General features: G+C 43.6%; 2 protein-coding genes across 4 annotated transcripts in view; both read left to right on the top strand.

Moving 5' to 3' along the window:
• The window catches only part of NELL2 (neural EGFL like 2), a 158003-nt gene extending 156701 nt beyond the window's left edge, over positions 1–1302 (top strand). For all 3 annotated transcript variants that reach the window (XM_068933846.1, XM_068933853.1, XM_068933851.1), the window contains one exon: positions 532–1302. In XM_068933846.1, the coding sequence (XP_068789947.1) occupies positions 532–582 (51 nt within the window). In that variant the 3' untranslated portion in view covers positions 583–1302. The remainder of the gene's footprint in view (positions 1–531) is intronic.
• Positions 1303–21275: 19973 nt separating this feature from the next.
• Positions 21276–26899, top strand: ARRDC5 (arrestin domain containing 5). Its single transcript, XM_009689225.1, has 3 exons — positions 21276–21528; positions 25381–25577; positions 26309–26899. Exons 1-3 carry the CDS (start codon positions 21276–21278, stop codon positions 26897–26899), a joined length of 1041 nt encoding a protein of 346 aa, XP_009687520.1.
• The last annotated feature ends 329 nt before the right edge of the window (positions 26900–27228 follow it).

Here is a 27228-nt window from a genome sequence, read left to right as displayed (position 1 = left end):
CTCTAATCATGTCATAGGCAGTCTGTTCCCTTAATTGCTAATATTCTCAAAAAAAAGTGTAGACTGTCAGGGAAAACCTTACGGATTAACCTTTGCCGGTATTATAGCCTGGATGTATTAACTTGAAGCACTTAGTGCTAAATAAAACTCATAGTCCCTTCTGTCTAATCTAAATAAAACGCCAAGTGCCCCGTGTTGTTCAGCAGCCTAATGTGTACTGTGGGCAAATACCTGATACCTTTACAGCAGCTGAATGACTTTCACCGATCTCAGCTTCTTTGAGTTTGATTGTTGCAGCTTTGTGGTACAACAGCAAACTGTGCAATTAGAAGAATCACATACATTCCCTGGGGTGAGGGAAGGACATGATGACAATTTCATGAATCAGATCAAAATCGGTACACTTCTCAGATTTTACAAATCTGTCTATTAAAGCCTGATGGGTGTTTGCAAATGACTGATCTTAAATTGACTGTATTTGTATAAATTTGTATTAATTACTTCAATTCTTTTTGTTGTTTCTTCCCTTAGAATGGCCACGTTTGTTGCTCAGTGGATCCACAGTGCCTTCAGGAACTGTGATGCTAACGACCATCTCTCACAAGCAGTTTCTGGTTAAAGAATTTCCTTCATAAAAAAGACCTTTAGACCAAAAATTGTACAAAATCATAACTGAAATTAGATTGGTTTTATCCATCTAAAGTGCAGGAACGTGATGAACTCATTTACCTGAATCAGAGTGAAATTTATGGGACTCAGAAAGTCTCAGATGTGTAAACCTTTGTGTGAGGTCAGGCCCAACTTCTGGCTATTTGTCTGTCTGACATCATTATGCAGAATATTAGGTTAGTATAAAATGACACATTGTAATGATGTACATAACGATGTCAAGATCAAAAATCATGTAGGAGTGCTTACGGGGTCTTCCGAAGCTTGAGAGTCCAACACTTGACGAGGTGCAGAGATTTTGACCTAATCATATTTGGATCTGCATAAATGTGTTTTAGTGCTCACTGCAGAATTTAGCAGACGTCTGAGTAAAAGGATGAGGCCTGCAGGAATAAAGAACATAGCAGCTAAGATGTGTTATGTACAGTATGTGCTCTGAAAAAAAAAGATACAAGTTATTGTAAAAAAAAACCACAAAAACCGTGATGCACAGGCATGGCTTCTTAATGTTTTCTGATGGGAAAAGTCATCAATATTTCCTTGTTTTACTGCACTTACTATTATTTCTTGATTGAATTTGTTCAGTATAAGCTTGTTATTGTGCAAATTTAAATAAATATTTCTCTTATCTTATGTTTCTTTGTGTCACCTTTCCTTTTCAGAGATGTCATTTTTGTATTGTTATTGTTCCTTCTTTGTCAACATAGCTAGACAGCTATACTTTACAGATAATGTTTATCTTCTGTCTAGCTCCTATACATGTGGGAGTTTCTGCCCGGCACACTATGCCCATCATTTCATATCTTTGCTGTTCTTCTGAGAGCACATGAGTAACTTCACACATGGGAGACATTACAGTGAATTGGAAAAAACAGTTTGTATGCCTAAAGATCAGACCCTACATGCCATCCAGATGTCACCCAGACTAGGTACACACCATTTGTGTGTGATTGCATCTGTTCTGGTTTACATGGGATGTTCTCTAGACTCCTGGTCTCTCCAGCTGCCGTAGGTTGGTTTGTCTTTCTGTAAGCTCCACAGCTTTGTTCTGGTTGTTTTTGTAAAGTCTCTCAATGCATGAGAATCACTTCCGTGTATTTATTTTTACTGATAAAGAGGCCATCATCCATTAGGAGGGATCACTTAAATGTGCAAACCCTATTTTCACAAGGGTACTGTTGTGACAATAAATAAAAGAGGCTACATAACCAAATCCATGTTATTCTGGGAAGGAAATAAAGAATAAAGCAGTAGTTGCAGAGCAAGGGATGCAAAGGCTGGATGTGTAGGGATGCATCACAAACAGTGCAGACAAAGCCTGAGAGGAGGAAACCACCCAGAATGGCAGCATCCTTTTAAATACTGTCTTTTCGAGGTGCCTCTTCTCTCTTCAGCATCTTTCTTACCAGTTTAATAGATCATCATGCAACCTGGACATGCAAAACTTCTGCTAATATCGCCTCTTGATGTTACTAGGTTGCAAGGGAAATCTGTGTATATATTTTTCACCACACAGAATATTTGCCCTCAAACAGATGCTACTTCGCAGTGTTTCATATATAGGAGAAGATCAAAGGAATGCCATGCAACCACACGAATCTGATTGATAAGTATTCTTTTGCACCCTAGTCCTACGGAATATTGGATGTTTTTGGAGCGGGAAATACAAAGCTGCCTGGTCAGTGAATGCAAATAATACAGATAACAAGAAACTAAAAATCTGAAAAAACTGAAAAAAAAAAAGGCCCAGACTGATATTCTACATTGGACCGTTAAAGCTATAAAGATTTTTCAGCCCAAATAAGCCTTTTTCCTCTTTGACACCTTGTCCATAAATAGCAGGTACTCAAGGGATTTACTGTTTTGTCTGGTTTCTGGCAAGCTGCAATCAATGTTCCTTAAGGAGAATGTGAGCTCCTTGAAAAAGAGGCCGCTTTCTGTACGGTGTTTCTCTGCCTCCTCCTAATTGTCTAGAGGTCATGCTTTGCCCTCAGACACAGAGGCTCAGCTCCAGTTGATGTCAGTGGCAGCTGCATACCTACTTCTGTGGAAAGGTTTAACAGAAGATACTACCATTTAGGTAGGAATTGCACTTCAATTTCGTTAAAGAATAGGTATAAGATAGCTATAGGTAATGCATGAAAACTAGCCCCCTTTTTTTTTGAAAGATAGATACACAAAAGGAGCAAACATTTTTCAAGGGCAAAATACTCAGTCTCTGTTAGAGACTGTAGACAGCCCTGAATGAAAGCAGTGGAGCTGGCACAGGGAAGGTCAGATATCCACAGCATAGCTGTAAGTATCTCCATTAATCCTGTTTTTATTCAAAACTAAAAAGATGGCTGGGTGGAAAAAAAGCATCGCTTTTCCTCTCCTATCCTCACATGAGTGTTGTAGAGTCTTTCTGCTATTGTGGTTTTAGCAGGGGCAGTGCAAAACACGAAGAACAGGCTAAAAAGAGTGAAGAGTTGAGACATAATAGTTAAACCTTGAATTAAATCCTTGGAGGGTTAGTCAATATTACATGTATGTAGAGGAGTTATTCTGCTGAACAAAGCTGAAATTATCTGCTGAATGAAAAACGAGAATGAGCTGAGTGAATATTATCTAATTTATCAATGTTCAAGGTTACTAATGAATTGGGAGTTCTTCTAAAGGTCAACAAACTCCAGTGAGACATCCTGCTGACCCTCACTTTCATCCTCTTCCCATATCCCTTCTGTTCAGTCAACCCAGTAATTAGTAGTTTATGTTTCTAATTTTCCTTAAAAAATAAATTTAAATATTATTTAAAATTGATGTCTGAGTTTCAGGCCTAAATTATCTATGGCAGCCAATAGCGTCCATAAAAAACAATTTACATTTCTATCTTTCTAAAATATGTACTTAGAGTGAAACAGGTATATTGTGTTCTCTTAGTAACCTTTCATTATTGATGCATTGTTTTCAGTACTGAAATTCAATAACTTCCATAAAGGAACTATCACCTCTCTGCAGAGTAATTGCCCTAAGTTAATAGACCTACAGATATAAAGGCAGAGTGTTTTCATTACGCTGAAATGAAGTCAATGATGAAACAAGTTGACAAAAACCAGCAGCATTGGAAACTGTTGAAAATTGAACTCTTCAGCTGCAAGTTTCTGGTACTCACAAATTTGCCAAATAGGACAAGAACAGGTTCTCACAGCTCAGTGTCGCAGTTCTCACAGCTGGCATGAAACGACTGAATCAAAGCACATTCATGAGTCCTCAAAGGAAACATCACTAGTTGCTCAGGAGGTTTATTTCACAGAAGCTGAATTTTGGTCACAGATATCACCAGCATGTCCATGGATGTGTGCAGAAATGCACTAGATAACTGGTGCAGAAGGACTCCACAAGTTTGCATGAGTTCAAAGGGAGACCAGACCGATTCATGTAAGTCCTGGTTTCACACATTACTAAATACGTAGGGACCGTACCCAGCTCAGGAACTACCCTGGTCTGAAAAGAGAGGTAGATTGGAGTGGTAGAGACATTATTTTCCTCTTAGGTGCTTTTTGAGGCAATCACTTAGGCCACTGTTGCCATACAGACTGGAATAGCTGGGCTGTTAGTTTAACCCACAGCAGCTGTACTAACAAACATCCACAAATTTCAGCTTGATGGGAAGATATAAAACTTAAGGGGAAGATCTAAAGCTTGAAAGATGTCAAAATTGACGTTATTCTTCATTATTGGAAAGATCTAGTTCAGAACTAGCTGGAGTGCTTTACGGTGAAGAACGTATCTTTGTCTTCCGTGAGAGCTCCACTTTATCCAGCCCAACCGCTGAAATATGGTTGTTGGGTTAGAGCTGAAGTAGTAGTCATTGTTTTTTTCTAGGATACCTAAAAGTGGGTGCTTGGCAGGAAGCACCATAGAACTGCCGTCCCTCAGTGCCAGCACAGAGCCTTTCCGTGAATGGCACTGGGTTTCTGGCAGATTCAGCCGAGGACACCTCAGAATAACTCAGCTTCATGAGCCCAGGTCTTGGCTCCCACTTTGGTATAGCAGCAACAGCTGCTGGCTCAATGCAGGATGCACATGAGGCGGCACCGACCCAGCTTTCTCCTCCTTCGTGGACACAGCAATTCTCACCGTGATGGTTTGCCTGTGTCCATGCTCTGGAAGAAAGGGTCAGCAGCAAGGTCAGGATGCACTGGGCAACCAGCATTGACAGCACTCACCTCGTGGCCTCATTAAACAGGCATAACAACAGGGACTCCCTTGATTTCACAGCTAAAATAGCCTTAAAATAGGACTCAGCTAATTTCTTTTAAAATGCTGTAATTTATTTCCAGACAAATACAGTTTTGTTTGCCCCCAAACCAGCTAATAAGTTAAAATCACCAAATAGCTTTTGCTAAATATATGATGAAAATGTTTTAGAGTAATACAAATAAGCAGAGTATCATGGTTGTGGCATTGTTGGAATGTGTGAGCAGCAGAGGAGTCTGTCCTAACAGTGCGGTGGTGAGCCTGCTGCGGCGATGTCTTCTGCCCCAGTTAGAGCAGCAGGTTTTCTTTTCCTTATTCTCCATATTCACAACTCTGGCAAGCTCTTCTGTTGCTATTTTAATTTTTAATTAAATATTTAAAACTTCTTGATACTTTAGCATGGTGGCCAAATCTTTGACCTGGAAAGGAGAAACACAGAGCACCACTGGATTTTTGAGTAAGAAGAACTGTTTTAGGAAGGGCTTGAAAAGGAAAAGACCATGTTGCAAACCCCGTTTCTGAGTTAAGCTCAGATCTCTGCACTCTGGCTGTTCATCAGCTACGTGAATGGCAGGTAGGCTGTCAGTTTCACCTTTTTGTTTTCTTCATGGTTCTGATGCAAGAAAAAAAATCAATTATTTAAAATCAATTATTCATAAAGTCCTGTACTAGAACTTATCGGGTAAGGCCATGCTGATTAGCATTTTCTTATTGCCAGAGTTTACACAGCAAAATGCCAGATAGAAATTGTTTAATGTAACTGGAGATTTGCACCCTATGTTCTACCAATATAGTTTTCATAGATCATTTCTATAATATAAAACTTCTAGAACTGTAACTTCTAGAAAGCACAATAATCTATTGATCACATTATATTTCATCCATAAAATAGCCAAACTCAATTACTATGTTTCATCTTAAAATCTATTTTTATAAGTAATATCATTTTACAGTTTTGGACTTCAGATGTAACTCCCAGGATGTCATTTCTTGGAACTGTAAAATAAAAGTCTTTAAGAACTTATTTTTAGGACTGAGTCATAGCTGAAAACCAAAATAACTAGAAGAACATCACCGCAGCTAGAGCATCGTGCTAAACAGAAGAGCAGAAACCAGGTACTGAATCAAGTGCAATCTCATGGCGGGGCAAAACAAAACAGAACAGGAAAAACAACCAACAATTCCACTGAGGCTAACATAGTCCTCTCCCTGCTTTTAATGACTGCTGATCTGAGTGAGAATAGGAATTTAAAATGCAGCCTTTTGCATGGTTACCTTATTTTTTATAAGCAGCTCTGCTGCTGATGCTGCCTCTGAATATTTCATCTGACTTAGTGGGCCACCGCCCTTTACTCTTTTTCTTAGTGACCTTGTCTGGTTAAAATATCAGAAAAGTTTAGGACCATCATAATGCAAACATTTTTTTCCCAAGATTGGGACTGGCCCAGTTTGAAGCGCGAAACTGCAAGGCAGACACTGCCTCCTGCCCTCAGCTGGCACTGGCACTGTGGGGAGCAGGTCGGGAGCAGTGTGCCAGCTCCAGGCAGCTTTGAGCACTTCTGCTATTTTTTTTGGGTACCTGCTGCTGGCTCCTCCACAAGCTGTGACCAGAATGACCCAGCTCAGACTGGCTCCTCTTGCAACCGCCCCAGGTAAAAACTCCCCTTTCTGCTCTGGGCTCCGGAAGTCAACTGGGGGATAGATTGGGAACCCGCTGCGAGCTCCAACCTCGCATCTTCAAATACATGAATAGCAAAAGGAAGACTAGGGAGAATGTGGGCCTGCTGCTAAATGGGGTGGGTGCCCTGGCAACGAAGGATACAGAGGAGGCAGAGTTGCTGAATGCTGCCTTTGCTTCAGTCTTCATTGCTAAGGCCAGCCCTCAGGACTCCCAGACCCTGGGGACAAGAGAGGAAGTCTGGGGAAAGGAAGACTCTCCCTTGGTCGAGGAGGATCGGGTTAGAGATCTGTTGTCCAAACTTGACATCCATAAATCCATGGGCCTCGATGGGATGCACTCACGAGTGCTGAGGGAGCTGGCGGATGTTATTGCTAGGCCACTCTCCATCATCTTGGAAAGGTCCTGGAGAACAGGAGAGGTGCCTGAGGACTGGAAGAAAGCCAATGTCACTCCAGTCTTCCAAAAGGGCCACAAGGAGGAGCCAGGGAACTCCAGGCCTGTCAGCCTCACCTCCATCCCTGGAAAGGTGAGGGAACAGCTCATCCTGGAGGTCCTCACTAAGCATCTGGAGGACAAGAAGGTGATCAGGAGTAGTCAGCATGCATTCACCAAAGGGGAATCACGCTTGACCAACCTGAGAGCCTTCTCTGATGGAATGACTGGCTGGGTAGATGAGGGCAGAGCAGTGCATGTTGTCTCCCTGGACTTCAGCGAGGCTTTTGACACTGTCTCCCATCACGTCCTCCTAGGGAATCTCAGGAAGTGTGGGTTGGATGAGTGGACGGAGAGGTGGATTGAGAAGTGGCTGGATGGTCGAGCTCAGAGGGTTGTGGTCAGTGGTGCAGAGTCAAGATGGAGGCCTGTAGCTAGTGGTGTCCCCCAGGGGTCAGTCCTGGGTCCCGTCTTGTTGAACTTATTCATCAATGACCTGGAGGAAGGCACAGAGTGTACCCTCAGCAAGTTTGCTGATGATGCGAAACTGGGAGGAGTGTCTGACACACCAGAAGGCTGTGCTGCCATCCAGAGGGACCTGGACAGGCTGGAGAGCTGGGCGGAGAGGAACCTCCTGAAGTTCCACAAAGGCAAGTGCAGGGTCCTGCACCTAGGGAGGAATAACCCCATGCGGCAGTACAAGCTGGGGGCTGACCTGCTGGAAAGCAGCTCTGCCGAGAAGGCCCTGGGAGTGCTGGTGGGCAACAAGTGAAGCATGAGGCAGCAATGTGCCCTTGTGGCCAAGAAGGCCCATGGTCTCCTGGGGTGCATGAGGCAGAGTGTTGCCAGCAGGACGAGGGAGGTGATCCTGTCCCTCTCCTCAGCCCTGGGGAGGCCTCACCTGGAGTACTGTGTCCAGTTCTGGGCTCCCCAGTACAAGAGAGACATGGCACTACTGGAGAGAGTCCAGCGGAGGGCTACAGAGATGATGAGGGGACTGGAGCACTTCTCCTATGAAGAGAGCTGGGCCTGTTCAGCCTGGAGAAGAGAAGATTGAGAGGGGAGCTCATCAACGTGTACAAGTATCTGAAGGGGGAGTGTCAAGAGGATGAGGCCAGTCTCTTCTCTGTGGTGCCCAGTGACAGAATAAGAGGCAACGGGCACAAACTGAACCACAGGAAGTTCCACCTAAACCTGAGAAAAAAACTTCTTTCCTGTGAGGGTGACAGAGCACTGGAACAGGTTGCCCCGAGAGGTAGTGGAGTCTCCTTCCCTGGAGATATTCAAAACCCGTCTGGATGTGATCCTGGGCAATATGCTCTAGAGGACCCCGCTTGAGCAGGGGGATTGGACTAGATGATCTGCTGAGGTCTCTTCCAATGTGAACCATTCTGTGATTCTGTGTGATTCTGTGACCCCACCATGCTGCCCAGGTGCCAGGAGATGCCTACTAACCTGGATGGGATCAGCAGAGCTCACTGTCACACGGCCACAAAGGCTTTGGGAGCAAAGGCCAGCCTCCATGTCAGGAATAAAGGGTCTCATGAACTGGAAAATATTTTCCCCCTGGGAAGAAGCAAGAAACCAGTCTCTCAGTTGTTTTTCCAAGGAAAAATCCCTTTGTTCACATCATTCACATTGACTGTGGAAAAAAATCAGGTTGTTCTGATCAAGCCTCGAAGGGCAGCCCCCCTATAGCACTGGTGCGGTCATTAGGCTCCATAGATGTTGTTCTGATGAATGAGAGCAAGGAGAGGGACCATGTCCTTGCTCACACTGTTGTTCTTCAGAGCTGAAGGGACCTAGGCCTAAGCTGCCCAAGTCTTGTGGCAAAGCTGCCTCCAAATAAAGGCAATCTCAAGAAAATAACCCTGGTCCTGAGGCCTTTGGGTGGGGCTCAGGGGCTGCCACATGCCAGGCTTTTGGTTAGAGGTTTGCGATGGAAAAGAGCAGCTTGGCTTTCTCCATTTGTCCAGCATGTGCATGCACCAGACCAAACACGAGTGGCCCTGAAAGGTAGCAGCATGGGGACGTTTTGGACTGGGATTCTCCAGGGGTGGCTGAGCTGTGGCTTTGGGAGGTGCAGGAAGATGGGGGGAAGAGGAGGGTGGCTGAGGGAGAGGTGGGACTGGAGAAGCTGTTTGGTTTCAGGAGCCCCATCTGTGCGCCTGCAGCCCCTGTGCCAGAGGTACTGCTGGGAGAGCTCACTGCTGACCCCCGCTCCCCACGGCCGGTTCGTTCACTGCACAGTCTTTAGTGGGGAGATTTCTTACATTTCTGTAAGGGGACAGTATAGACACAGCTTAAATGATGTTTTTAATTAGTCTGTTTTGCCATTCTACGTTTCCATTGGGTAATAACTGTGTTCGACGGGCCCTGATGCTCCTGCAAAAAAAACACAGCAAGCGAGGAAGAAATAATTCACTTTCTTCACTTGGGAAATTCGAGAGGCAGCTCAGCTGATGGTACCTTCAAAGGAGGGCGAGCTGCAGCCCCTGGCGCCTGCGATCCTGGCGAAGCCAGCCCAACTCAGCAGAAGCACAGGTGACGCCTGGCGCCGGCTCAGCGCTGGAGGCAGCAAGCGTCCTCGACCCTGGGAGCAGCAGGAGCTGCTTGCGACACCTCGGCACCACAGATTAACTCCTTCACCACAAAACTATTGCATTGCCTTCCCCTGGCTGGAAACACCTTGAAGAGATGGCAACGGGACTATTTTGTAACTCCTATAGAGAGCTGGCTATATTACCCCTGCTTCATAGTTTATTCAGAAAATTGTGTGTGGTTCCCTCCTATTTCTCCCTTATGAACATAAAGTTCAATACCTGGCAGATCACTTTCAGTCCCAGCCTGTCTCAACCCAGCACTGCTGTTTTCCATAACAGATCATGTTATCGTGCCAGGCCTTCAAGCATTCGTAAACTGAATTTATCACTTCTAGTGCTAGAAACCAATAGAGCTGCTACAGAGGTTTCAGTCAGTGTTAAACATCTCTTTACAAAAGCTAATATATATAGTCCCATTGTACATTTGTAAATCTTCATAAGGAGCTGTACAATTAGCATTGCCTGACGTTCACTAAATTTGGATAAGTTTGGAATTAAATTCTTACTTTAGTCCTAGTTTTCACAGTTTAGACTCATCTGTGCTTGCTATTGCTTTGGGACTTGAACGAGGCTGAGAAATTGGTTGCTGAAATCTTAATTATCTTCGTGTTTTCTCATGAATGAGGATTATAGCATATCAAGGTTCCCCCCACCTTTTTTTTAATAGAAAGAGCTTTCAAAATCTGCAGCCCAGAAGGCCAATTTGCACTGTACTCCCACAGGTCTAAATCCTTCAGTCATCTCTCACCAAAATGTAAAATGCTTCATCATTCCCAGGAAAGCTGTAGATATTCAGACTTTTATATAGGCCACTTAGGTGATCTTTTTATTTCTTATCCAGCAAGTTTTCCTCATTCATGCAGTTTTCAAATGATTTTTGCATGCTTCATGTATTTGAATTGCTTCTTATGGGTAATATCCATTTGCACATAAAGCCTCTCAGCTGTTGCACTTTTTTTTTAAGCTATTAGAATTTTAGGTTCACACATCCCACGCCCTGGCGAATGGCTGGTCAGCAATGCAAATCCTACAGAGAGCTGAATTTGGCGTGTGTGCATAAAAGCAAAGTCAAACTTTTGTTTGATTTAGTGTTTCAAATAGTTTCTGTGTTTTATTATGTTCTTCAGCTTTGTTCCAGCATTTTTGCACTAATCCAGTTTACAAATATAAACCTGGATTTCTGAGCAATCAATCAACACAAGGTCAACTGCGGCCATTTCTTGCATTGGGTGAGTCAAAACTTAGACAAGGGGACATTTGTAATACTATATAGAAGAATAGATTTCACTGTAACCAAAATGCTTTTCATGGACAAAAAGAAATACACAGAATGGTTTCAAGTGAATAAGGTAATAAATTTTTCTCTGGTTTAGTGAGAGCTTAAATGTGAATTTATAGTATATTTACTGAGTGATGTACTGCTCTAAACCAGAAAATCCTGAGACGGCACTAACCTCATAGCTCAAATATTGGTCATCTGTTAAAAAACTTTCTCAGGATGAAAAAGTGCTTGGACCAAAAGCTTCTGCTGCTGAGCTTCAACGGCTGATTGAACACACCTGAATGCATGGCATACATACGTGATGATGGGCAGCAATTTAGGGCTATAGCAGGATGCTGTCACCTCCTCTCTGCTGTGGTACAAATGAATCCTCTTTCCTCGCATTACTGTGAACAAGGAGTGTGCGCGTGACAGCTACTGAATTTTGACTGAAGTTCTTCAGAAAGTTATTGACCTGTATTATTGTCACGGCTTATGACCATCTACCCACACCCTTAGAATAGATACAGTTTAAATGCACCTAATTTTAAAGGAAAATATCTGTAACAGAAACCTCCCAGCATTAAGATGTGGCATAGCCTTCGTCTCCCTGTCACTGATGGGGCCACAACCCCTAAAATCTTCATACACTTGCTAAATGAGAGAGAGTTGATGACCTCAGTTAAGCCTGTGGTTTTTTGTAAGGCCTTTGAGCGTGCGCCCATCGCATCTGGCATGCTACAAAGGTGCTCTTCTTTCCTTTGCCTTCTGCTCAAGGATGAAGTTCAAAGACACTATAAATATATCAACCTGCAAATGATGACACTGGCTAGAAATAATGCTATTCTATTTTGATTGTCTGAGGCACAAAAACTAAAATGTCAAATCTCTTGTAAAGCTAGTTTGTTTTTTGAGAAGTAGCTTGGTGTTGGTAACATGAGGAAGGACCTGACCGTGTCCCTGTAAGTGCTGCAGATTTTCGGATCCATTCGATACAGGTCAAGATTTTCAAAGACTGCACAATTAGGGGCAGCGATGCAAAAAATTACACACACAAAGAGGGAGAATGACTTGCAGACACGCGGCTGAGACCCCACTCATTTGAAAAGAGGGGTCTAGTCTGGCTAACTGTGCGCCTTGGTGCCCCCAATTACACACGCAACCTGTTCGCATATCTTCAAAGGCTTAGCAGGAAGATTACTTTCACAGCGGCTCCCTGATAAATGTCTCCTTGCTCATTAACATACCTGACATTTCCTAACTCGGCTCTGATTTGTAGCCTGAGCTAATCCACATCCTATTTAGTTCATAGGCAAAAGTTCAAATGGAACAAATTTTGATGCTATTTGTACAACTACTACTCATCATTTCCCTCACTTCTTTTTGGTTCGGATAATAGCCTCTATCCCAGAAAAAAAAACCACACACACAAAAAAATCAGAACAGAAGCAGTGGAAAGCTCATTTATATTTATACTGAGACAAAACTGCTTTTTAACTCCAAACAGAATTTTTCCTGTTAATCGCCTTCAGTTCCACACAGTAACAGTTCTTCAGCTCTATATTTCTTTCGTACTTGGTCTATGATATAGTTTTGTCTATGTACCCCATTAAAGTAACAAACTTTTTTTTCCATACAATTGATGAAAATATATGTAGAAGATCAGTGGATAATGTGTATCATCAGAACTGAATTTTTAAGTGCGATGGTGCAATAATATGTCACTTCAGACTCTGTCTTTGAAGAATATTGTTTATCGTGGCCTGAATCTGTAAGTTATATACCAGAAAATGTTTAGCCTGAAGAAATAAATAGAACTTGAGAATTTTTTGCTGAAGCATTTCCTTCAAATTGTGAGTTTTCACAGAGAAGTAATGAATCAGGTGAGCGCTTTATTTCAAGGGCTCTTTAGGCCAAGTTAGAGTTACTCTCCTAAGTAAAACGCTATGCTCACATGCAACTCCATCCCAGCGGCACGTTTCGGTGCCCTTCTGGGCTGTGGGAGCCTTGAGTTTAGGTCCCTTCTCTGCTTCATTGGGCTTGGGACCTCTTCCTTTTGGGTTTGGGACCTGTTCCTTTTCCCCACCACAGTAATGTGAAGAACGTATAAGGCTCTCATCTTCATTTTGCTGAAATGACAGCAGCAACGACCAATGCTGGACGCACCCAGAGATGTGTGACACAACCTCCTTTGATGCTGCATAGAGCCTTGTCATGCTCCCTTTTGCTGGCTCTCGGTTTTGCCTGGGACGCTTGCATCCTCGATGCTCAGTTGCAGCCAGACATGCGGTGAAGGGAGAGCAAGCGCCCGCTGTGGGCGCACCCCCCCCAGCCCTGCACTTCAGGCCTTCACACGCCACTTAGTAAGTGCCCGTCGGAGATGGAAAGCTGAACGCTGCAGAGTGAGGGCCCAGTGCTCACAGCTTCTCAGCACTCACAGCCCACACAGATTTAGAGTTAATCAAATAACAGAGTGACAGCTGATCATGAAGCTGCCCGTTTCATTTATGCACTGCTAAATCTTTTCGAAAATATTGTCTTGCAGGAGAATAACAAGCATAAAATGAATGACTTTTAATAAAAAAACAACCCATGGGGGATATAATCTCAGTGTCATTTTTAACTTACTAGATACCTTTTATTCACTGGACTGCACAGTCTTTTGTTAACATCCATGGACTTCAAAAATGTTAAATTAGTCACTGGAGAGCTCCCATTCTATTCCCTGTCTACTCTAGAAGCAAATAGAGAATTACAAGGGAAGCATTAATAAAAAATCAACTGTAACGGCTGCAAGGATTGATACAAAGTGCATTTCGTAGCACTCATCAAGATCTAAAAGTATAAAAAATTCCATGTGATTCATGCTTAATATAGTGTGGTTTGACTTTTCAAAAAGAACAGCATATTTTACATTAGAGCTACAATTGTCTGCATAAATAATAAACCATTTGAAAGCATTGGGTCAGTGCAGAAGAGCAGAAACAATGGCATCTCATGGCATAGTAGAGTCCCTCTCAGATTTAAGTTATAACAGATGGGTAATGTACCCAGTTCTCCCGTTTTGATCACAACTGATTTGCACTAACATGGAAGAATTAAAGTCAGTGAATCCTTGTGGAAGGCATGAATTCACACAGGCAGCTTGACTGACCAAGAAGGAAGTTAATTTAAGTAAAAGAAACTTATCCCCTCACTTAAATAGTGGTGTTCAAACTGTGTATGAAGGACTTTTCTCTTTTCTTTGAGCATCACTAATGGGACAGAAGAAGAAGCCAATGGCCCAGCTTGGGCACTTTTCCTTCTCCCTTTTCCTTTCCTTTCTTTTGCTTTTCTGTATTACTGGGATTTGTCTGCAGAGGTTCCTGGCGATGTATGCACGATGATTTTATTCATCAGGCCTGCATTGCTTTCCTATTTAACTCTCTGACCACTAAAACAAAACAAGACACTGAGGAACATCCAACATCCCTGGAAGAGCCAACAGGGCTGCTAAAAAATGAACAGGCAGTTTAGAAGACCAACATCATGCCTTCATAAGCAAAAGTGGCTGGCTTCCCCATGCAGTGCCATATTGGTGAGCCTATCTTTTGTCTCCCAATTTTGTGATTGCCAAAGGTAGAGCCAGAAGGTCACAACCACTTTACTTTGCTCACATATAAATCAGCCAACCCAAACTACCACTTCAGTGCATTTGAGTTATTTATAACCCCAAATCTAGTTGAACAAATATGCTTATAGGCCTGAATCTGAAAGCTAAAAGAAGAGAAAACTAAGCATCGCAAATCAATAGAAGTGGGGAACGCCAGACTGGGGTATACAGGCTCCCTAAAGTTAACAGGGAGAAACCTCCCTGGTCTGCCTTCACTGGACTACAAGTCGTTGGGGGGAGAAGGTGTAGAACACAAGGCATTCTTCACATTATTTGAAGTGTGCAATTGAAACTATACAGTCCTGATCTTTTTTTAATATGCTGCTTAGATGTACAGCTCAGACATACAAACACATGCATGCATCCCAGACAAACAGACTGGATTTAACCTGTATGTGTAGTCTGACGACTATATGTACTAGATAGCTCAGCATCTGCTGAAAACTTGATAGGACCCAAAACTAAATATCTCATCACTTATGTCTGATCTGATCGATACAACCACAAAATGTCTTTGTCCAGCTTTTGGAAGCAAGGGCTGGAGGCAGCGCTCGCTACCATCACCTATCCAATGGCATGCTGGCAAGAATAGGAACTGGGTGAGGTTCAGGTGACTGCTGGCTTGAAGGGGTTTTCAGTGAGTTCTCACATGGTTATTGTGGGTACGTCCTGCAGGGAATCCTGGAACGACGAGCTCTCGTCAGATGCTGATTATAATAAACTACGCATCGGCAAAGAATGGAACTGAAAATCAGTCAGAAAAGTCATTCTCCTGCACCTTTCCTTGCTATAATGAATATTTAAAGCAAGGAGGAAATGCTTCAGTAGAATGAAGAGTGTTAAGCTCCCGGGAAGCTTTCCAGTTGAGAATGGACTGCTTTTTAATAGCTTTACTCTGCTGAATGACAAAGTATAATGGAAGGCATACGTGCAGATGTAGCAAGTGTTTTGGACACAGTATTTCAGGTAAAAAAATAGAGGAGCTCTATCATCATTTTCATGGGAAAGCCCTAATCCACCCTGGCTTTGACAGAAGGGCTTACCTCCGAAAAAGACAACAAAACTGTGAATTCCAGCTAAGAATAGGCATCTCAGGCCCTGAAAGACAGTAGTAAGCTGTTCCTCTTGCACTAACTAATCATTGGTTAGTTCCTACCTCCCTCCCCCTTGACACTCATTTGTATCCAGGTCAGCCTTTTCGTCTATCAGGAAGCTGTTTTGTGTGGATACCATCCTTGGGCACATAGCGTTTCCAAAGTCTTGTGCAAGGAGTATAAGCGCTTAGTGTGGCTGTGAGCTCCAGAAGGCAGCATGGCCTTAGGCACAAGTAGGCTCCCCAGCGCTGGTTGCCGTAACCCTTGCACCCTGCTTGTGAACACAGCACCAGGTGTGAACAGGTGTTGAGGATGGGTGGGATACTCACAGCGCCGGAAGGGAGTGATGAGCACAGATGTACGTGCATGGTGCATCGACCAAAACTGCAACTGCGGAGAGTGCCCAGCACAGAAGGGTGCAGGATTTGGAGGGGCAGTAGATTTTCTGAAGACACTGTAGGAGAGGGAAGGTCTTTTTATCATGTGCTCCAGAAGCATGCACAGACCCTTTTTAGACAGCGTAGATGGCAACATGAGAAAAGAAGCAGTGAATGAGAAACTTCAGAGGAAGGAAAGGCAACTTGCACAAGCTCTGTAGATTCAACTCAGTGCTAATTCATAGTTGGATCTGTCTTATAAATGTTCCTCACATTAAATACTGATATAGATGAGCAGGCTTGTTTCCTGACCCTTTACCATGAAGGTTAATTGCTGGGCTTGAATTTTCCTTGCTTTAGTTCCTCTCATTATTATTGTGGAGTCAAATTTAGTCTGTGTTTCTGCTGGCTTTTGGGGGGACTATCAAGGAATGTGGCATCAGTAACTGGCCTAGTCCTTTCCAATGAGAGAAGCCTCAACTCACAGACCTCCACTCATATTTTCGAGTGATAAGAGGCAAGACTGATCTGGAAGAGTGCTGAGTGGGTAGTTCCAGTTTCTGAATAGGCTCAATTTGAAAAAAAACCCAGAAAACCTCTTCTTGTCAGCAACAGCACCACTTTTCCTCTGTGCTGCTAAAAAATCAGTTGTCAGCCTGCAGCATTTAAGATGACCAAGCTATAGGGCTTTGGGTGTGCTGCTCCACCTGGGCTTATGTCATCCACTGTGGCCATCCAGCTGGTGTTTTGTCCATCTCACTGGCAACAAAGTTCTGAAATCAAAACAGGCCTATTTATCCACTTCCTGATTTAAATGCAGACAAACTGAGCAGCTATTTAAAGCAATGGCAGTCAGCAGAACAGATGCTTACGGCACAAGCGCTGGGCCATCATTAAAAGACCTCCTACGGAATAATCCAGACATCTGGGACTCTTTGGCTTATTAGGAAAGTTTCAAACTAGTATGTCTCTTTAGCAGTGATAAAATAACAGAAACTTGCTAATGATGTTAAATATTGTGTTTTAGCTACTGTAGACAAGTGCTTCCAATTTTGTGGAGTGATTCTGACACAGCTTATTCCTGACAAATGAATTTTTTTTAGTGAATAGGTTATCTATAACACGGGAAACTGCAGCACATAAGCCAGTTCCTAGCTCTATCAGCAGCAAATCTAGCAGGGTGTGTTCTATAGTTCCTTGGTTAATACTGTGACTTAAATTGCATTTGCTAAATAGAAAGATGTGTGTTTTAGCAAAAGTTTTCTAACATCTCACTTAGAATGTAATAAATTGTGTTGCTTGCTAGCTTTGTGGCTCCTCTAAGTTTCTGATCATATGCCGTAGGAAAAATCGATATCTCATTTCTTACATCAGCCAGATGGATAGGCCAGGCAAGGGCTTCAGCCGATGCTTTGTGCCGTTCTGACAGGGAGAAAACATGTTTTCCCTATTTCAAGCTCTACTGTTTACAAGCAGCTATTGACAGCTTTGCAGTACTTTCTCCAGGTAATATCTATCATGGCAAAGCTTTAAAGTCTTGCTGGCTCTGCTGTATTTCTTTACCCCCCTCAATCCCCAAGTATAGTTATAAATTTTTAAATTGGTTCTTACCTTTGAATGAGCTCCCTAAATGCTGAGGTTAGCCAAGGAATAAAAGAGGTGGTCTGAATTTACAGTCAGTCTGATTTGTGCTGATCCCCACAAAAAAGTTGTCATCAGAGTACGGCTAACAAAATCTGGCAATTACACTTTCATACCTCTTGATGAAATTGTTTTCATTGTATGGCTATATGGTGGGTGCAGCTCTTTAAATCTGTTGCAAAACGTGTTGGTGGAAAATCAACTGGCAACAGTAAAAACAGCGTTTTCCAGATCTGTGGATATCATGGAACATGTTAAAATAATATATAATTTTTAATATCAGGGTTAGGTAGAATATTAATATTCATATAAATAAAATATCTTAAAAGTTTGAAGAGAATTGGAGAAAGTTTCTTTTTGCCATGCTCTTGCTGATAAAATTAAAAACATTATTAGTGAAGTCGTTGATTGTCTACTTCTACGCACAATATATCATAATCACATGCAAAAAAGAGTATTAAAAGATAATTGAACCTTGTGATTGCCAAGTGAATCACTCATTGCATGGGAATGCCAAAGAAGAATTATCCCCTTAGCTCAGGTTGGCCATTTCACTCACAGTGCTTATCACACACTATTTTCCCACAGAAAATGGATGCTTGGCAAAGAGAATCTGAATTCCTTTGCCCAATTCATAATCTGCAGTAAAACCTTTCTATTAGCAAGCTGAGCTTAGGAAGAGTCCTCCACGACTCTGTTTCTTCATAGCTATGTCACTGGCTATAAGATGGTTGTAAACTTAGCTTCAAGAAAGCCAGTGCTAGCATTTAGTATATAAAGCACTTTGCTATCGGTAGGGCCTAATTCCCCAGTAATAAAAGAAATTTAAAATTCAGATGCAGGTACTCCATTTTCCCCCTGTCACCACTAGGAGAGCTACAGAGGCAGCTCAAGTCACTCAAATCACAAAGGGAATTTGTGTGCAAATGCAAGCCCTTCATATTCCGGTGGAAAGCAGCGGAATACAAATGAGATCCGTGGGACAGTTTGACATTCAATCCTCCTAAAGTGCAAAGCAGTCCAATCACCAACCCAAAAGCTCAGGCTGGGTCTTGCCTCTGCTTTGCCATAGTCGGCTCCTGCAGACCCGGAGGTCTACGGGAACTGTGCAGACCCCGAGGACCAATGGGCCCTTCTGGACTGAGCTCTGTCGTCCTGGACCCTCGCTGACACAATCTTGCACTGACATATGTTTTATCAAAGTGCAACGCTGCAAGCTCAAGGGCTTGGCCTTTCATTTCCCTTTGAGTTTTCAGGTTCAAAATTTTAAATATAAACCAAGCAGGAAGCTTAAATCTAAGGCAACGTTCACGTGAGTCTCAGAGAACTGAAACCATTGAATGTCACAGCAAACAATGACACAATCCCTCTTGATGCCTGGACAAACCTATGAAACATGATGAGACTGCATAAAACTTCTTAAATAAATGAGAAGGGTTTTGTTTTGCAAAATTAAATATTTCAAGGCATAGATCCGTGATCCTTTTATTTGTAACTTCTGAGGCACAGCAGATTCAGATGAAGGTTTCTTCTACTTTGGCCGATTTCGATTGAAAGCACAAAATCAATGTTACTACATATCAGCATAGGCAAAGATAGAATAAGATGCTCTTTACTGTATCTTTTAAAGTTTACTTTTGTTAAAAGTATACTATATGGTTCTTGTGGAAAGGGAATGTAAAGATCATCTTGTCAGGGAGGTTGCAAAGGAACAACATCTGCACAACTCATTTTAGCTAGTCTAACTTCAAGACAGCAATTGAAGTTAAGAGAAGAGAACAAACTGTGACTTAAAAGCAATGCTTCCTTCTTTCCCAACTGATTGCAGGCTCAAATTGCAGTTAAAATTCTCAGGAGAGGTACAGATTGAGATGAAATATTGGTTTGGTATACTGGTAGCACGGAGATCATAGCTATAAGCTATTTTTGTAAAGCATAAATCAGTGCCTGAATACCAAACCATGGGAGTTCAGTATTCAATTCATATATAATCAGTGATTATAATTTTTTACTTGACGATATATCATTACTCATGCAAGTAGCTATAAGCTATTTTTTCCACCCATAACCACGCAACTTGTGTGCAAGGCAGACTCCTGAAAACTGTCAAGTGTAAATAAGAAAAAGGATATTTTTTGTTATTGGTTATTCTGGGGCCAGTTGAGAAGCTGTTCCTGTTCCCTAAAAGCCAGGGTGCTGTACAGTTCCTTTCCCAGAGAGCTTATTTTTTAATAAAGTAAGACAAGCATAGGCTCACAGAAAGAAATGCAGCAGCCAAGAAGCGAGACTGAGTGACAGTTTGCAGTCAGCATGTTAATTCAATTCTCTTTTTTGCTTAAAAAAACCCAACATTGTAAGCAGGGATAAGGTACAGAGGCAGTGAAGTAGCATCCTGACAGAGCTGAGCAAGTGACTAATTAGTATGGAGGAGGAAGCGTCTGAAGTTCAAGGTGGTGTGACTTGTTTCCTAAACTGTTGGCCGTCTGGTTCAGTTAATTTTCAGCATTTCTCACCATGTGCCCACATCCTCCAGCTTGCAGCTGAGAACATTGTATCTTTAATCAGGTTCTGTGGAGCAGGTGCCAAGCTTTTACTCTGGGCTCTCAGCTCGTCAGTGGCTCACAGATGTCCGCTGGCATCAGTCACTTGTCTTTAGCCATGCTCACCAAGGGCTACTATGCTATAGCAAAATCTCGCCAGCCATCCTGCTTTGATGAACAAGAGCCCATTGACCCCAGCCGGAACTACAGGACCTTGCTGCCCAGAGGGATGGTGTCACGGCAGGTTGCCTAAGCTGCTACATTCAGATCTCTCTAGCATTTGCTGTAGTCTTCTGGCCACCCTTAATGCAGGCAGCATCAGCTGCATTTACTACCCAGCGCTAGTAGTTTGCTGCAGGCAAGTCTGCATGGCCCCCTCTTTGTAGCATGCCCGGAAAACAACAGCTGATCTGACAGCGAGGTGTGTGTATGCAGTGTGTGTGAACACAATACCCAGAACTGTGCCTTTGGAGACGGTGGTTGCTCAAAACAGGTAACACTAGGAGGAAAATAGCAATGGTGAAGTTTGCCTAAGATGACCATCAGCTGGGTTAAACAGTAGCCAGGGGTTTACCAGGAGACTTCTGAGAGAAGGAGTCAGCCTGGAAACAAATCCAAAAGGAGCATGAGAGCATGGTGGGAGGGGAGAGCTGGGAGTGAGAAGGGAGAAGGAACAAACAGCCACCAAAACCAGCGCTGGTGCTGCCAGAAGCTGCCAGCTGGCACTGGTGGACACCTTGAGCAGCCTGAATCCACTTAGTGCGCTGGCACTGATAGGGGGCAACACATAGGGACCCACACCTCAGGGTGTCACGTGGCTCATGGGGTGCGCTCTCACCAGCTAGTTTTGGGGTTTATCTGTTGCATTGGTTATATGGACCTGAATGCGTAGCTCACTGATTGCCCTTTAATTATGTGCTGGTAATGAACAGACAGGCTGCTTTGATAGTGACAGGCCACAGCCTAGCGGGCTGAGCCACCTCTGGTGGAGGCCCTTGTGCCCATTCTCAGTGCGGTGACCTCACAAACCCCGATGCTGCTGGGTCCCCGGGCCCCCGGGTACTGCCTGGCTCCTACTCATCCGTCATGTCAACAGTAAAATCAATTAAGCTGGTGCTGCCCGAGGACGAGGTGTACCTGGCAGGCTCCAGCATAGCTGGTCAACTGGTTCTGAAGCTTAGGAGCACCCTGGTGGACCCTGTGGTGAAGGTGGAGCTGGTGGGAAGAGGCTACCTGGAGTGGAATGAGGAGGAAAACCCCCACCTGGACTACAGCAGGAGCACTGTCTGCAGGAACCAGGCTATTTATGTCTCCAAAGCACAGAATTTCCATGTAGATGGTAAGACGCAGGTGCCAATTAACATAACAGCTCCTTAGCGCTGGACTAGTGAAGATGAGATCAGACCTTTTCCAGTGTGGAGGAAGTCTTTCTTGTGCCAATATCCATGTGCTCTGTTTCTGTCCTGTGGCACATTCCTTTTCACTGTGTCATACAACAGCAGTGTCCTCGGGATAAACTGCAGCGTTTTGGTACGGGAAGTAGTATTTTAGAGCGTGAGTGCTAGTCCCCCCCCAAGATCTGTGGCTGTGGCTGTGAAGTGAATGGTGGCTGCAGAGAAAGCTACCACAACCTTCCCAGCAGCAGGTAGAAAACCTTTAGTCACAAACACATCACTGAAGCATTCTTTGGTCATCTAAAATGCTTACCTGCCGTTTCCTGTTGACTTACACAGCACTGGCGATACAGGCTCTGTTATATTTGCAAATTTAGTCAAGGCATTATTGGGGTACTGCTGTATCTTTACTGAGAGACAAGAAAAATCCAAGACACGCACTAAAACTACCTGCAAAAGTATGACGTTTTCAGTGGTTACACACCCCAACATGCACACACATAAACGCAGAACTAGCCATTAAAACTTATAGGTGTATTCAAAAAAATAAAGTCAGTGGGATATAGTGATGACCTAAAATGTATTTATTTGCAGACCAGTGAATTATTCCAGGGGGTGCATTAGCAGTTGGAAATCTCCTAAGAGGTGCACTCCTCTTCCTCACCCTTCCTTTCTTAGGATCTATTGGGAATCCTGGAGAAAGTCACTGCCCTAGGTTAGTTCAGTGCTGAAGTTAGACCGTGTGCCAGTGCACAAAAACTGCATTTGAGCTACAACCTACAGCGGTCAGGCTTCATTTCTTCCTGGACTTGAAGGCTCTACCTCGTCCAAAGGTCATTTTCCCCTTTCGCATGCATTATTGCCTTAGCCTTGACCTACTGCAGCGTGCAAACTCTTCCTACAGGCAAATGGATGTTACAGCCCTGATGGGGAACAGGGAGAAATCATTTTGGAAAAAATCGTTTTTGCCATTATAAGAACAAATACCCATTAAGCATCTCTTTTCTGGATCTTCTAGGCTAAAGTTCAAATTAGTGGTGCTGAAAGACACCCTTGAATCCATGTTCTGTCACCTATACACGTGTCCTGTTTTTCGAAAGAGCTGAGCCCCCACACCTCTCAGGATTTGCCAGTGCAGGACAGGTTAATAATGGATTTTTACAATTTTTTGGATTTTATGCTCCTTTTTCCAGCATAGCACTCTACAGAACTGCTATAACAAGGTGCAAGAAAGCCATTTTAAACTATGAAAGATATAGACTTGACCCTTCTTACCCTGCATACTCTGTGCCCCACACTGAAGGTGGCATATGAGGAATGTATATTTGAATGGGTTGCTGCTTGTGTCAGCTTTTGACGCTCAGCTGCTATTATGCTCTTGATAGCACCTTACCGCCTGGTATTTGACCTTACCACATGCCTTGCCTTGGTCCCATCTTATGTCCACGTAAGAAATGAATATAACTGAATCTGGGTGCCTAACGAACATATTTGTTTTTAACCCTGGCAACTCACATCATGGCACAGGGAATTCAGTAATGTCTGTTTGTGAGGTAAAGACTATGCAAGGCACTGACTCCAGCCAGTTGTTGAATATGACCGGTAGCATCTCTAGGATTATTAGAGCCAGAAAACAAAAAGCCGAGTTTCACTGCTACCATGAGTAACCATCCTCATCAGCAGCAAAAAACCCGGGTCAGAGTGAACATTAGCCAGCAACTCCCCAACACTACAGACCACTTCAAACTCGTCACACACTGCCCTGCAAGGTCAGTCAAACCCCAGGAAACCTCTTGTGTCCTTCACAGAAAGGTCATCCCTCAAGTCGCTCCTACAGGCAGCCTATTCGCACTTTCTTACAGCCACAGCCATCATCTTCCTAGCCAAGAAACAAGAGATGGATCTCCTTTTGAGTTAGATAACAAAAATAACGTATCTAGAAGTGATTTAAATTTCCCAGTGTGACTGAAGTTCCCAGGCTTTGCTGAACAGTAGATGCACAGTGTCCCTAGGTACCTCCAGGGTGTTTACTCCTGGGAGCACCCTCCCACCTCTGCAGCTGCAGGGAAACTTTCTGCAGAGGAGCTAATTCTGTCACGTGGTTCAGGAGAATAAAGTTTTGGGAGGCCACAGATGGAGCAGGTGCTCCTATGCAATGGTACACATGTCCACCAGTAATCGGGAGGCAGGGCAGGTAAGTGCACGTTCAGTTCCAAAGTGAACTCAATGAAACTGATTAACGCTACTGTCATTCTTAGTCTGAGGACCTATACAGGAGGTTAAGCACAGTTTTCTGAGAGTCTCTTTGAAAGTGCTGCAACACAGGCTAAAGAAAACAGGCTTAAAGTAAGTTCTATACACACTGGAATAAGTACCCGCAAGCATTTTTGCACACAGCCAGGGTCTTAAGGCCATACCTGCAGCAGGGATGGATAAACTTGAACTTTTCGGTCAATCCACACATTGCAAAACCTGTGCTGCAACCTACACCCCTTTCAGCTGGGGCTACAAAATAGACTAGTTACCCCAGGATCCAGCTCCAGATCATTCCAGGAGGGAAACGCTGGTTTCTTTCACAGTTAAATTGTACATTTGCTCCCACCTTAAAGTCCTCCCTTCCACAAAAACAAGAGCATTGCCAAAATAACTCATAGAGCACTTGGTGTAAGTGAGATAAGGCCCTGAGAGTTTCAAGTTTCTACAAATGGTCAGAATAAAAAACATGACTTCTCTATATTGCAGTTATCCAAGAGGCTGATGAATTTTAGTTTCTTCCCTATCACATTGTTTTAGGTATTTCTTCAGAGTTACAATGCCAATTGATTGAAAACACTGTTATGCCAGCTGGCAAATCCCCCATGCTGTGAGGAAACAATATTCGGGCTCTCCTGCCAGCAGGAACATCCAGTTTAGATTATTAAAACTTGAGGCATTGTAGAATTTATCTGCAAAGGGATGAAGTTAGCAGGAAAGAAGTCTAAAAGCGTCACATTCCCTACTAATATTGTTCCAAAGAGAGTTTTGGCACAAGGTATTAGGAGCAAAGGAAACCTAAGTCTGGACAATAAAACTGCCAGCAGATAGGTGTGATTAAAACAAGTAGGTCTTGGGTGAAGAAGAGTCCAGAGTTGGTCTCACGTGGACAAAGGGGACCATATTTATCGCTGCATAGGAGGGATAGTCTTTCGTTACAGGCAGTGGAACTTCACCCACAGAAAACTGAATTTGATTAAGAGGAAGCAGGACAGAAGCAAAGACGCTGGAAGGAAGGGACCATGATTTTCCAGTCTCACAGTTGTGCAGAGGAAGGGTCAAATGTTATTTTTACTGTATACGAGCTCTTTTGCATAGGTGAAACAAAATGGTGGACAAAAGGCTCAGATCCTGCACACAGCTGTGGTTGACAATGAGAATGGAAGAGGGAGAGTTATTACGTTGTTTTACTCCCTAGGACCCTATTAATGTTTGTTTGCAAAGTTCAAAGTCTGTGGCACTCTCTGTCAACAAGTCAAGGCCTGGACCAGGTTGCGAGGAGCTGCAGTTTGCTGTCCTTGTGACAAGATGAGGCTGAATAGCACTTCTCAAGCCTAGCACCTAGTAGGAGCCTGTATATCCAGCAGCTGACCTGCAGAGGCGATTCGCAGTCCATCCCATACCATGCCTTTGTGGCACTTTCGGTTAAACATCAGATGCTAAGGACATACCGAATTCTGGGATAAATATCAAGGTTTCTGGAGGGTACAAACATCCTGCCTGTTTAAAAGGCTCCTGGTAACAGCATGTTGTCTGGCTTTCAGATGGCTGGCTGGATTCTGGGGTCCACACCTTTGACTTCCACTTCAGCTTTCCTCCGGGGCTTCCCTCGACATTCACTAGCAAAATTGGCCTCATCTCATACTTTATTCAAGGGACTTGCAGTGGCCGTGAAATTGTTTTAGCTAAAGAGAAGAGATATTTACTGTTGCAAGGAACCTTTGGCAACCAAGGAGAAGATGTGAAAGACATGGTAAGGAGAAACAAACCAGCTGAGGTGGGGACACACAGAGCTTCCCCCTGTTTCAATCCAGGGCCTCAATTTTCTGCTACTGAGTGTCCATGAACTTTTAGGTCTCAGCTGAACCTTCTTCTTCCTTTTAGTCTTCAAATGACACCTTCAATATGTTCTGCCATCTTTGTCCTAGTGCTCGCACCAAGACGTTTCTTTACTAGCACATAAGTTCATTGTAAAAGTTCAAAAGTAATATGCAGGGAGTACTTTAAGATCCAAAATGAGAGAAGAGAGATGTTATTCTTCTTTGAAGTCTAAGCCCTAGAGCAACCTTCACACCAAATAATAAGTGTCTTTTTTACTTAGGCACTTTTGTTCTACCTAAACTGTGACAGTCAGTCACCGACCATCAAGACAGCTAGAACACAGTGACTTTAACCATTTTGTGGCCTCCCTCTAAATTTGGGTGTGGGTAGTTACAGGTAATAACATTTACGTGTGCACACGTGTATCATTGCACAGGTGCTCAGGAAGATTGTGACAATTCAGCCACACCACATTCAATGCAGCAAGAAAGACTCTCCTGTAGGTGGACAGCAGGGCCCATGGGGAGGGTTGAGCAGCCTCAGCTGTGGTGCTGGGGATTTCTGCACACAGCACTAGGGAATACCCTGTATCCAGCACCAAGAACTCACCAAGAACTCATCATTGCCTTTCCTCTCCCCCCCTCTGTGCAGGCCTCACTGATGGTGGAAGCTAGGAAGGATGCAGTTTATCTCTGCTGCTTCAGTCATGGTTCTGTGATCCTTCGGATTTACCTAGAGAAAAACATATTTTCCCCTGGTGAAACCATTGTCTTCATGACAGATATTTCCAACAGGACATGCAAGTACATTAGAAAGCTAGTTTTTGCGGTGCACTGCATTGTCCTGTACAGGGGCTTCAACAGCAGGGGAGAACAACGCTCCTTGGAAGACCGAAGTGAAGTGGCGAGGCTCGAGTTCTGGACAGACACGGCCCCCTTCCAGGTCATGCGAGTCACCAGCAAGCTGGTTCTGCCAAAGCCGCTGCCTGTCACCAGCACACTCACGGAAAATGAAATGATGTCATTCAGGTATGAGCTGGTAGGGACTTCTAACCTTCCTTGTACCACATCCACCATGGTAGGCAGGATACCTGTCATCGTAGCAATACCTGAGAATATCTCTGAGGAGCAAAGCACCATGAATCCAAGTGAAAATGAAGGTGACAAATCAGAGGGGAATACCCTTGACAGAGACATTTCTGAGAAGGACCAAGAAACAATTGAAATCAAATCCAGTGAATAAAGAATTTTTCTGTGAAATTCATGCACACTAGCTGTCTGCTGTGACAAGAGGAGCCTGCATTTGCCGAGATGCTCCAGTGATTCCCAAAACAAGAGGGCTATAGCTTGCCAAAACTCAAGGTCAGGGAGAAATATAAAGGGAGTCTGTGATTCTATTAAAATCAGTCCTGATAACTGGATAAGGAAAATTAGGAGACTCAGCAGAGGCCTAGCCAGAGGACACACTGCATACCCAGAGAACGGCCAGTCTGCTATCCCTGGGAAGACAGCATGCCCCAGCCTAACCTACAGGTATGAGATAGACGTGCAGACCCTGGCGTGGGGTGCATG

Source organism: Struthio camelus, chromosome 1, assembly GCF_040807025.1.
Source record: "Struthio camelus isolate bStrCam1 chromosome 1, bStrCam1.hap1, whole genome shotgun sequence".
Lineage (NCBI taxonomy): Eukaryota > Metazoa > Chordata > Aves > Struthioniformes > Struthionidae > Struthio > Struthio camelus.
Note: the sequence above shows the minus strand (reverse complement) of the source record. Positions and strands in the feature narration are given on the sequence as shown.